Source organism: Rhamphochromis sp. 'chilingali', assembly GCF_963969265.1.
Source record: "Rhamphochromis sp. 'chilingali' genome assembly, chromosome: 15".
Lineage (NCBI taxonomy): Eukaryota > Metazoa > Chordata > Actinopteri > Cichliformes > Cichlidae > Rhamphochromis > Rhamphochromis sp. 'chilingali'.
Genome location: NC_137942.1, coordinates 25,237,626 through 25,250,271, shown reverse-complemented (window position 1 = coordinate 25,250,271; position 12,646 = coordinate 25,237,626). Strand labels below are relative to the sequence as shown.

The 12,646-nt window shown below is 42.8% G+C and overlaps 1 protein-coding gene across 1 annotated transcript; it reads left to right on the top strand.

Annotated features, from left to right (window-relative positions):
• The first annotated feature begins 1,737 nt into the window (after positions 1–1,737).
• On the top strand, positions 1,738–7,313 carry cbx7a (chromobox homolog 7a). The gene is made up of 6 exons (XM_080904722.1): positions 1,738–2,084; positions 3,192–3,235; positions 3,369–3,434; positions 3,555–3,621; positions 5,322–5,622; positions 5,715–7,313. The coding sequence occupies exons 1-6, from the start codon at positions 2,016–2,018 to the stop codon at positions 6,239–6,241; spliced, it is 1,074 nt and encodes a 357-aa protein (XP_080760848.1). The 5' UTR covers positions 1,738–2,015; the 3' UTR covers positions 6,242–7,313.
• The last annotated feature ends 5,333 nt before the right edge of the window (positions 7,314–12,646 follow it).

Genomic DNA, 12,646 nt, shown 5'->3' with positions numbered 1-12,646 from the left:
TTAACATGTTTATATAATCTCAAAACTGGGAGGTCAAAGGTCGACAAGTTCAGCTCATTCTTCATCCTTGAAGTGTTTGTCAACTCCTCCTGCTGTGTCATCATCATCATCATCATCATCCAGCTTTTCAGTTGTTGCCGTGGAAACAGTTGCCATGGCACCCAATGCGTAAGTGATGCAAGTGCTCCAGGTGCAGAGAGAGCGTGGACCACAGGCCGTGTGGATGAATTGTGTTTGTGTGGAGTTACAAAGAGTTTTTTTTTTTCTTTTCTGTAAACTGATCCACACCAACCTCAATGAAAGACAGTAGGAATTTGGCTCTGGGCCCTTTTTCCACAATACTTGTGCCACCTTTATGAGCTGTTCTCACCTGGGGGCTGGGTGAATAGATGCTCAGGTATAAAGTTTGAAAAGTGCGTGAGATCACACTGTTAAACAACATCTTTTTTTTCTTTTTCCTTGATCGCATGAGCAGTTATTATTTAATCGCTGAGACCTTCATCTTAGTTATAGTCAGCTGTATTTCCAGCTCTCCTCTCTGCAGAGAGGTTGCTTAGCATTCAGGATGTAAAATTAAGACTTTCTGTCAGTGTTTAGCTCTTTCGTTCCATATTTGGATCAAACGTGGTTGAAGGGGTGGACGTTTCCACGGGAGAGGGAGAGAGAGAAGGCGAGGCTTTCATTTCCATTGCAGATTCTGATCTTTGCTGAGCTTTACTTCTGTTACATAAAAATACATAGAGCTCATATTGTTTCATGCTCAGGCTGGAGTCCAGTGGTGCATCTAAGGACTTGTGAAAGTGGGAAAATTAAAAAACAATAAATAAATCCCTAAAAGTCATATTATGATCTTAGACCAGACTGACATAGTGTCTTTGTAGTTTTCAGTGAGTGAACTTTTTAGCTTTTTGGTGCAGAGCTTGATGGAAAGATTGATAGCATCTACACACTACATGTGTACATTGACCTTTGCTACTGGGGGGGTGGAGGTGGTTGACAATATTTTGTTAGCCTTGTTCAGAAGAATCCTACCTTCTTCCTCCTTTTTCTGCATTAATGCGAAATTAAGTTGATGAGCCAAACAAAACTGAGAATCTGGCTTTAACATTTTCAGAAAACTGGATGCTATGGAAGCTCTGTTTCTACAATAGGGGGGCCATGGAGGGTGGAATCAATCACAACAATTGGGTTATAAATTAATGTAATTCTTAAGTGTTTTTAAACACCTTTTAAATGGTAGAAATACAAAAAAAAATGCTTATTTATATAATAAATTCGCGATTTAAGTAAGTTTCTACAGGAAGCTACACATTTTAAGCTTAACATAGTCAGCTATGTTAAAAAAAATCATGTTTAATTTAGAAAAAAAATTCAGACAGAGGTAAGTTCAGATTTCGTGTTAGCTATTCTAACACCTGAATAAGTCGAAAGTTCGAGATAGCCAATTTGAAATTTCGCGTTATTGAGTAAAAATCTATTAAATATGGAGTTATTTAATAGAAATTTCCAGACAGTCACCCGAAATTTTGACTTATGAACGACAAAAGCAATAATAATTCATGAGCAAAAAAGCAGCAGCTCCCCTAGCTGTAACCCTTAATAATCCTGTCCTCGTGATCTCTTTCCCTCTGCCCCTCTCCTGCACTCTAGTCTAACTTGCGTGCGCGGCCTCGCGGGTGCGGGCACGTATCTTGGAGGCTCGGCCCCTACGCAACAGTGTGAGAGCGCGCAGGACTTAAAGCTGCTGTTGATGTGTCGCAGATTTTAAACACTGAGAGAGGCAGGCAGCAGGAGCAGGCGTGAAGGGGAAGAAGCGAAGGCAGAAAAACAAGCGAGCATCCGCCGTGACAGTGCGAGGGTTTTCCCCACACATACTCGTCTTTAAATAGTATCTGTTATTTAAATTTTTGCACTGCGACAAAAAACAACAACAAAAAAGCCAACAAAAACAACAACAACAACCGAAAAAGCAGAGATACCCAGTTCGCGTCCTGCTCAGGATTCAGCGATCAGCGATGGAGCTGTCTTCAATTGGAGACCAAGTGTTTGCAGTGGAGTCGATAACAAATAAGAGGGTGAGAAAGGTAAGAATGAGCACGTAACTCACAGAAAAACTTAATCGCCTGTGTTTGTTTTCCCTCTTGAAGGAGCGCTCTGCTCCGGTTGCCATGCACAAACAAAACCTGGCTACGCACTTTTGTCGCTCCCAAATCCTTCTCCAGCTTTTACGCTAAGACACAACACCGATCTGTTTTCATGCAACTGCGCCAAACTTTAACACTGTTTTAGCGCACGAGTCGCATCCTGTAACCTTCATGTGCAACGGCTGGCGCTGCAGCTGCTGCAGCGTGTTCGTGTTTTGGAGGAGCCTACGCAGTTGTAGTGAAATGTGTGGAGGAAGAAGAAGAAGAAGGGGGGTGTGTGACCTGAAAACAGGTCTGACGGCCAGTAGCTATGCGGGCAGCTGCGCACTTTATTTTCGGTTAGATGGTGAGCGCTGCGTAAATCCGTCGCTGACTCCTTCGTGGTGGTGGCCCATTGATTTTTTGCAGTTGGGGGTGGTGGGGGGATTTGGGGGTGATAATTTGAGCAGCACGAGCGCACTATAATGTAGAAATGCGCTCTCGCATAAGTTTAATAGAGCCTGTAAACAAACACGTTCTTCTCCTGAAAGCGCGCACTGTGCGCACGTCGGAGCTGCTCTTGTTTTGTTTTGTTTTTATCTCGTCTTCACTGGGACAAACTGCGAGCATTGATTTTCGAGCTGATAATTTAAAAAGTAAAAAAAGATTTTAATTTTTTTAAGATAAAATTGCGCAGCACCGCGTTGTTTACATGCCCCCGCCTCCCCTCATCTTCACGTGTGGCCCCACCTATACGAGCGGAGGGCTGTTCTAGAACGTGCACGAGAATCGTAGAAACCGGCACCTGCTGTAGCCACGTTCGGTCACGTCATCGCCAGCGAGAGACTAGCTGCAGCCACTCAGCCTCGCTGTCATTGACGTCACCCCTCACAAAAACACCCCTTTAAAAAAAAAGAAGTAAAAATCCTCGTGACTCTCCCTCTGTCCCTCCCATCCACACTTTAAAGCGACAGCAGCTTGGTTCTGTATGCGCTGGAGCACGTGTTTTGTGTGTGTGCTGCATCATCTCTAAGTGTACACCACCCCCACCCCTCTGTCTCTCCTCAGGGTGCTGTGGAGTATCTATTGAAATGGCAGGGATGGCCCCAAAAGTGAGTAAGCCTTGAGTAATCATCTAGTGACCTCATCCCCCTCATCCGGTGTATATTTATGAGCGTTTATAGAATGTGCTTCTTCATACTAGATAGACTGACATCTTGGGTGTGTGTGTGTGTGCGCTGGCAGGTACAGTACCTGGGAACCAGAGGACAATATTTTGGACCCTCTCCTTGTTCTGGCCTACGAGGAGAAGTGCGTAATTACAGAAACTGTTGTGGTTTTCCTTTCATTCTGTTAGTCACACTTTCATATTCTTGCTTTTGTTTCTGACCTCTCTCTCTCTCTCTCTCTCTCTGTCTGCTTCTTTTCCAGCCGGGAGAAGATAAGAACTCTGACCTATCGCAGGAAAGGTCTTAGACCGAGGAGGCCCATCCTGCGGGTAGCGACACTTACCTTTCCTCTTGTCTCACAAACCTTTGTTGTATCTTCCTTCATTAATCCTAACTGCTGGCCAGGCTTGTTTGTTTAAAGGCAGTTGCACATTTATCCAGGTGATGACTTTTGGTATTTGTGCACACACACAACAAACAAATAAAAAAGATATTAAAGGGGTATTCCATCAATTTAACATTAAGCTTACAAATTTTTGGGATGTAGGAATCCTGGGACTTTTTTCTTCTTAGTTACTCATTGGCCTAAAGTTCCTCTGATGGGAGCGCCTTAGGTTCAGTGTCAAATCACAGACCTTACCATTAGCACCCAACAAACTCTGCCTTCTGCCGCCTGAACCGCCTGACCTGTAACCCTGCTGCTAATGCAACTTGATCTCAAGCTCCAGCCCAATAACCCCAATTACATCACCATGACATCAGCAGGATTATTTTTCAAGCTCGCTTTACTAGCTGAATGGTACTCAAATGTAAGTTTCATGTATAACATTGCCAGAATGCCCCTTTGATTGAAACATTTACTTCTCATAAACAGCTGGAAATATAAGGAAACAAAAAAAACCCCAATGCTGTATCATTGTGAACAATACTTTTGTTGTTTTTTCTTCACAGTTCATTATTGTCCAGATGTTTTAACAGTTTAAAACATCAGTTTCTTTACAGAGTGACCCATTAGCGCTGATAATCAATCACTAAGATACAAAACCCCAGCAGAGATCAAGGCGCAATGGCCTCAGTAGTTTTTAAAAGACATGTTTCTAAAGCGAGGGGTGTGACCCCCGAATGGTCGTTGCTCTCACTGTGTCATTATCACTTCAGTCGTTAAAGGTGCAATTTGTAAGAGTTGCTGTCAAGCTTTGTCCCACACGTGGATATCAGAGCATCACAAATTAGCCAAGTCAAGCTCTTGATATCACCATGACGATGAGGACCAGAGAGGGTCCTTAAAAGAAAATCATGCATTAACACTTGGACAGAGTCACAGACTGTGTGCACTGTGCAGTGCTCCTTCTTTGGACCGACACAGTATGCATGCAACACTAACTCACTGCTGCCTGTTGTGGTAAATAGGTGGTACTTTTAAAAAAGGCAAGCCGGGCATAGCTGGTTTGGAATTTGCATTTTGCACCTTTAAGCTCCATTTACTTGTTTTTGAAGCGAGTTTAGAACAGTTCTGGTGTTTCGTGAGATGATGACTGTTTCCATTACTTGTATCAAACTGCAGTAAATCTGTAAATATACATCTTTTAATCTGATTTTAATGGCAGATATTGGCACATTTTCTGTACTTATAAATACGGTATTCACAGCAGCAGGATTGTTTTATTTATTTATGTATTTATTTTTTGGTTAGTATTCCACCATCCTAGCTAATCCTAGCTAAAACCATCCTGTCAACCAATTTCTGCAGAATTAAGACATTTCTAAAAAACAAAAATAAAACAAAGGTGTTAAACATGCTAAACGGCTAATGTTTGCAGTTTGGATAGTGGTGTTGGCTGCAGAAGTAAACTGAATATCACAGCATTTTCTTTACGACTACATTTCCCATACACGTGCTGTCTGTCAAAAATGAAATGCATCCTATGTTTCCACTGTAAGTAACTCAAAAGGCAGAACTGTATTTGCTTCCTGCTTGTGTGCGCAGTCATACAGCTTCTGACCTGCCACCATCTCTGCTCTCCCCCAGAATGTCTTTGCCATGGACCTCCGCAGCGCTCACAAGATGACGGAGAAGCCTCCGCCCCGCATTCGCCTCTCCCTCACCCGCTCCATGAGCACAGACGTGGACCACGTTGAGCACGGCAGCATGTACCAGCGCCAGGTGAGGAGGAATGGCTGGCAGAGGGTGGCCAAAGGAGGGCGAGATGGCAAACGTATGCATCTGCAGAAGAAGAAGATGGAGCCCATGGAGGAGGACTGGGGCGGCACCAGTGAAGAAGAGAAGTCTGAGAGCACCATGGGGGAGAGATGTGAAGGCAGTTTATATGGTTGGTTTGTCAAGCTGATAACAAAACGCAGTAGCCCCACCATGACCTTTGACCCTTAAAAATGAACAAGATGTGTCACCATCTCTTTTCAGGCCTGTCAGAGTGCAGCTCACCTGCTTTGCTCGAGCAACATGACCTGGAGCTGCAGGTGGGGGAGAAGTTGGGTGGTGACCTGATGCCGGTAAGCTCGCACACGTGGATCGACATCATGGGCGAGTGCGATTCGACACCGAAGCCAATGCTTGTGCGCAGCCAATCAAAGGACAGCACCTCTGCATCTGAGGCCAGACTGGGCGATGCAGTTTCTGTGAGTGACAGGTCAGATTCGGACAGAGGAGAGGAGGGCTGGGAGTCAGGCCCGGAGAGAAGCAATGCAACCTCAGTGATAGTGAGCATTCGGGGGAGCAGGGGGACGGCAGGTGACCCCGCTACCGTCTGCTCCCTGGCTGAGGTGAGGAAGGAGGAAGCGAGAGGCGACGATTCGATCGTCGCCCCAGAGACTGCTTCCCCAACAGCAGATCAGCCGAAGACCGTCATCTTGACAAAAGTGACTATAAACTCTGTGACGGTGACGTTTAAAGAAGCGAGGGTGGCCGAAGGCTTCTTTAAGGGCTACTGAACAAGGGTGACGAGTGGCACCGAGAGCTCAGAATAACCATAATTAGACTTGCCACTCATTTTGTACATGTAAAACGGTCACGTATGTAAGATAACTCTACATGTTTACAAAGCTACATTCATTTCCCGCTGAGTTCGGTGAAGAAATTTTTGCCTTTGCATAAAAAGTGAGTGGTAATTTTATTATTGTGGCTCATTTATTAGATGTGATAGGAAGCCTGAGGCCCTTAAAAAAGTGCTCAAATTATCCATAAGAATCCAGCAGACTAAATAGGTCTCTGGCTGGTTTCTTCCCCGGGGCCGCTGGGTTTACCGAGAGTGAGACACACGTGAGACAGCAGCCTGAAACGATGCAGTTCAGATAACTACTCAGATGCAGCTACTTTTCTCAGTGCTTTCCAGCAAGACATCGGTCTCACACTCAGATCGGTTCTCGGGGCCCGTTTTCAGTCGCTCCTCTTTCTTACAAATGATTTTGTAAAGATGTTTCTTTTGTCATTTAATTATTTTTTTTAGTATTTGCACAGAGCTAACCGCATGCCCTGTCAGTCTGTGCCACACATGCTCAAAGCCCTGTCCTGTGCTTTGTTGAAGAGGTTTATTTCTGTCACAAAAGCAAGAAAAAAAAAACAAAAAAACAAAGACAGAGAATTAATGCCTGTCGCTTAGATGAAGTTCTGCGCTTCAAGGAGGATGGATGCACAAAAACAAGTACTCAGCCGTGTTCGCCCTTTGTCTGTCCCTTTATTTTTCAAGTATGAAATGCTACCTGGTTCTATTTTTGTATTACCATTTGATAGTCCACTCTCTTCACTAGCCTTTGTGCATATCAAAACAGGAGGTGTCGTTTTACTCAGCTGCTGTGTAGGTAATGTGCAAATGAAAGCAAGTGTACATTCAGCCGGACCGTAGTGCGCTTTTATTTATTGCATGTCACACGTATAAGCTAAACTAACTTATGTCACTCGGTGTGTCCAAACAAGTCTCTTTCTCTCTGACAAACATGAAATGTCAAAGATGTCTTCTCTCTTAAAAAATACATTTTTACTTTGACTCTATTTCCAATAAATGTGTACAACAGTAGCTGCCGCCTGGAGTGTGCTTAGAGGGGGTGGGTATAAAGACATGTTTCTGTGTTACCTTTCTGAAAGAGATGACGAAGCCAGTCATGAAACACAGATGTATCCAAATTTATTTATTCATTTCTTGGGAAGGTTTTTGGGTTTTTTTTTGTTGTTTTTTTTGACAATGAACCTTCTTTGTTGTAGTTTTGCTTTAGTGCCTCGTGATGAGAGATTTGTTTCAAACCCACTATCGAAACCTAACAACCAACTGACGAGCAGTTTCACGCCCTTGTCGTGTCATGATAAATAAAGCAGAGAAAAGTTGCATTTGGTAGCTGTTCACTGAAATTTGGAGAACAAGGCACAAAAACATGTAAGTGAACCATTTATTTGGGGGTTTTCTGGCCTTACACGGAGAGCAAAAACCAGTTGGTACAGTCTTAAAAAGAGAATGAATGCAGCTCAAAGCAGCGTGAAAGACCAGACCTTGGTTAGATGTTAGACCACATCCAGCCAAGTCAAGGACACTCGAGGAGGTGAGGTAGGTGTATCGTCAAAGTCTGAAATCAAAAGACGCCTTCATGAATGTTCACAACAAGGTACAAGCCACTGGTTAAACTCAATAACAAGAAGGTTCGATTAGACTGTGTCAGAGCCTGCACAGCTCTGGAAATTTCTTTTAAAAGATGAAACCTAGATTAACTTGTAGCAGAATGATGCGAAGAGAAACCGCTCATGAGCTGACCTGTTTTCACAGAAATGATCCCCACTCCAGACACCTTATCAAATGGTGATTAACCCTCATGTTCATTTCTCCGGTACAGCAACGCTGTTCCTGGGTCAGTTTGACTTGGGGCATATTTAGTTATCTAAAAGTGTCAGAAACTTTTAGAAAATTACGATACACGTTATTTAGCATTATTAACTCCATTACTATTTCATTCAATAATTAGTGCAGTATACAATTAGTTTCTTACATCTCACACATGGGGGTTCAGTGAGGATATCACTAGTTTTTCATTATATACACTGGAAGGACTTACATATAAAATACAATCATTTTTCATGACATTGTTTTTTTTAATCTAGTCTAACAATAGGTGCCAATTTGTCTTTCTCTCATCTGGCAGTGCTTGTCTCTCAATTGTCAAATTGGCTTACTCTGCAGAAAACATAGTCTCCAGGGCCATCATGGCATAAAATATGTCTCTGCATCCCACAAACTGGCTGTTGATTGAACCTTTGACCATACATGGGACCCTCAAACATCCATACAAATGCATTTTATCCAGCTTCCAGTTCTCCCCCCAAAATCCACAGTCACTTTAGTCATTTTGAGCATGTCTGTCTGTCTGTATTGAATTGGGCTCAAAAGCTGACTTGATGTCTATCACGTGCCATCCTAGTGGGCCCTGGTGCTGTCTTCATTATGCTTCATGCCAACAGTTTTGCCTGATGTGCATTTGAGGATGAAGATCATTATATTTTACCATTTTCTGATGCGATTGTCGTGCTTGCAGGGATATGATTGGCATTTTCCTCATTTGGAAATCATCAGAATCAGAAATGACCTCAAGATGGTCTTCATCTTCAGACACATCCATCCTCCTCTGTGATCAAAGTTGAGTTCTAGAGCCTCCGTAAATCACGTGTGGCTGCAGAGTGTCATGTTGTTAGGACTCCTTTACAGAGAACCTTTATATGCTTTGCTTCTGTATTGCTGCACATGGCCTGATAAAGGAGACGTGGAAATCACTTCAGTAGGCCGGTCAGAGTGAAGTTAATGTGACTGATTGAACAGATATTCTTGCTGTTTGTCCTGTGTGCTAGTAGCTGTACTTCGAGTAAAAGAGAGTCAGTGAAAATGTAAAAGGAAAAAGCCAATTTTACACCAAAGAATAACCCACTCCATTTACTTGTGAGAGCAACGTTTAAATATAAAGACAGAATTCAATTTGATGTGAGGTCAGTGAGAGGTTGTGGTAAAATTGCTTTCAGGCAACAGGGGAAAAACAATTAAGAATTAAAGTTGTGTCTAAAATCAGAATTGATCATTATTTATTACTGATACTGATGGTGATGCAATTTTCTGGAGAACTGATTTGTCACTGGGTGCTGATTTCACACCTGTTGATCTCTAATCTGAATCTTAACCTGCTCCGGAGCGGGCCTGGTTGATGTGACTGCTGATAGAAGCAGCCTGATGAAATGAAACGGGAGATTCTGACCTGATCTCAGTCCAACAGAGCAGAGCATGCCTTTCAGTTATCAAGTACAAAACTGAAGGTAAGAAAGTCCTGCTTTATTCCACATATTTCAGTTTCTAATGATCAAAGAGGAGACAGTAACCTGAACACATATTGCCAAACTTCTCTTCATTTCTCTTCAGTCACTCACACACTTCTATCAATGCCTCTTTAAAGACAAACAACACTGTATTCTTCATCCAGTGGTTTGAAATTTGGTTGGGTTTTTGTTTGTTTGTTTGTTTTTTTTAAACCCTCCACTAGAGGGCATAATGCTCTCACGCAAAACATTCCTGTAAGTGACGCCATGAGATTCTAGTGAACAGTGTGATTCATGGGTCAGCGTGTCAGAGGAGTGCAGCACGGGAAATGGTGGCGCTGCTGAAATAACAGTGTTTAACTGGAAGAGAGAAAAATCAGTGTCAATTCCCACGATCATGGGGAGAGAAAAACTAACACAGGGCTTTCAATAACAACAAGTAGAAATGGATGAGCACAGGGCATGCACTTTTGTGGAGCATGGCTTTTACCTAATGTATGTGAAGGGAATCCTTTCTGTTGTAATCAGAGGAAGGTTAGGCTGTCTATTATCCAACAGACCCAAGACACCAAGACGTCTGAAGCTTTGCAGATTCTGCTGAATGTGAGGGAAACTACACATTCTTGAGTCACTGTTTCAGTTTCTCACAGGGGCTGGCTCATAAAGGGATAAAATTGCTTTGATTGTCACATGTTGTTCAAAGAAGGTATGCCGACCTACGGATACATCCAAACTGAAACACCAAAGCTGTTGCCAGACACCTCCATTCATGGCATCTGTCAGTTTCTTGATCTGCTGACGATCAACCTTTCCTGCAGCATCCGCGGCCTCCCAGACACTGTTCAGAGAGGTGTGCTGTTTTCCTTCACAGTGACTCTCCCACAGGCTCTCGGTGGGATTTAGGTGTGGTTTGGGACTGAATCCGTGTGTCATTATTCTTTCATCTTTAAGGCCTGCGATGGAACATTAGCCAGTATAAAATTCCCAGTCTTCTTGAAAGATGCAGACCTTCTCATCTTTAATAACACCAGCCCACACCAGTACCTCACCTCCACCTTGGAGTCTGATTTGAAGTGGAAGAGCCACCATCCATATCCTCTGTCAAGAGTTACTCTCATCTCATTGGTCCATAAGTTTGTCCTTGGATATTTCTTGGCCCGGTCTTGACTTTTCAGTCGGATACGCAGCTTCCGTGTCTCTGAGCACTGAACGCCTTTTACCATCTGGGCACTGCAGGTAGGCTGCAGTACTGGATTATGACAGCGCTGGAGGATAACGGCTTCCTGGCACCTTCACATTTGATTCTTCTCCAATTTCTGGCAATTCATTTGCATCTTTTCTTTTCACAGCATGTTTTTGTGAACTTTTTGACTACTGCCAACAAAATGTTTGATGGTTCTGTGATCATGGCACATGCTGCACCCCTCTGAAAAACTTTTTACTTTTTCTATTTTGCTTGTCAGAGTCAGTCAAATCTCTTTTTTTGTCCCATTTCGCCCAAGGAAAAGACACTGCCTATTATTTATCTTCTATCTTGAAATGGGCTGTTGATCTCCTTAGGCCGCATTCTCCCTCATTACACAAAGACACATCCCCTGACATCCCTGAATCCAATATCCATTCAAGTGTATACAGCCTGGAGTTGGAAATTATGCATAAGATAGACGATATAGTCAAAATACTCAGAGGTGACTGTACTGTACTGGAGGATTTAGAAGTTGAAACATGGAGGAATCAGCAATGCACGGATGCAGAAATAATAAAGGAGTAATGGAGAAGTTGGTGGATTAGGTCTACTTACTGATAACCATTAAGTAACTGTTTATATTTAATTAATGATACACTCATATAAGCTCTTTGGGCTGGTTGTTAATTAGTTATGATGTACCGCTCTGCAACCATCAGGGTGTTCCAAGCTTGTTCTTTGAATTTTGTGTCCTTTGTTGTAAGCTATCTTCGGTGCATCGTGGCCGGGAGCCTTCAGCATGAAGCAGGTTCAGGGTTTAGCAAGCGTCACATTTCTTGACCTTGTTCTTGGCAATGACAAAGTGTTCAGGGTTAGATGTTACAAACAAAGAACTGAACTGCGATGCCATAAATGGGTGCTTTTTGTAACTCCACACACTCACAGAAATATCCAGAGAGATGTGGACATAGACAAATGCTGTTGTTTCTGTGATGTAGCAAAGAACAAAGTAAGCATTACGTTAAGTTTAAGTAAGACTTCACTGGCAAATGAATCAAATCTATACAAAGTGCTCTGTGTTTGCAGCCTCTGCCCTTCTTCTTCATCATTTCTGTCGCTGGATATCAGCTTCTTGGCCAAATCCTGATTGATGGCGATCACAGTTTGCTGGCTTCTCCTTGTCCACCTGCTTTTAAAGGATTGACCACTAATCCTCAGTTGGATTAAGATCTGGGGAGTTTCCTGGCCATGGATCCAAAATGTGAATTTGATGATCTCCAGGCCATTTAGTTATCATTTTTATCTCGTGATATCACGCTGGAAAACGTGCAAATTGCCCCCCAGATTGAGGAATGAGGGCAAGCAGAAGCTTGTAAACTGTGATCATCTTCGTCATTGATCATGTATTTAATGTCATAAGACTGGATTAATGGGAAGTCTGGGACAGCTAAGTGATTCTTCTAAGCTTTCAAAACCGTATCCCTGAGAGATCACTTCGGAATGGTTGTGGTTTGGATGTGAGCACCTGATGTGGAGCTCGTCTGTAGTACATCTCATCCGTCAACACCAACGCTGGTATTGGCATCAGATCGATACTTTGTTTCTATCCTCTGTGTATTTTTCCTTATTTGGAAATGAAAAATGTACCTCAAACATGCACTGTGAAAAATGTCAGAATCTTTTTGTCAACTGTCATGTCAATTTTTTTAGTCTTTAACACATTTAAACTACGGAAGTTGACCCAAAGTCGGGAACATTTCCAGGTCTCTGAAAGTCTTTTTTCAAAATGCATGAAATGCTGAAAGATGTGTTCTTTATTATCAAGTAATTATAGTAGCACTAACAAAGAGCCACACACAGGACGCACCGC

What these genes read in the sequence shown, in the direction of transcription:
- cbx7a (XM_080904722.1), top strand. Translation starts at nt 2,016, where the DNA reads ATGGAGCTGTCTTCAATTGGAGACCAAGTGTTTGCAGTGGAGTCGATA. An exon ending in CAAATAAGAGGGTGAGAAAG is followed by an intron (nt 2,085 to 3,191) that starts GTAAGAATGAGC and finishes GTCTCTCCTCAG; the next exon opens with GGTGCTGTGGAGTATCTATT. An exon ending in ATGTGAAGGCAGTTTATATG is followed by an intron (nt 5,623 to 5,714) that starts GTTGGTTTGTCA and finishes ATCTCTTTTCAG; the next exon opens with GCCTGTCAGAGTGCAGCTCA.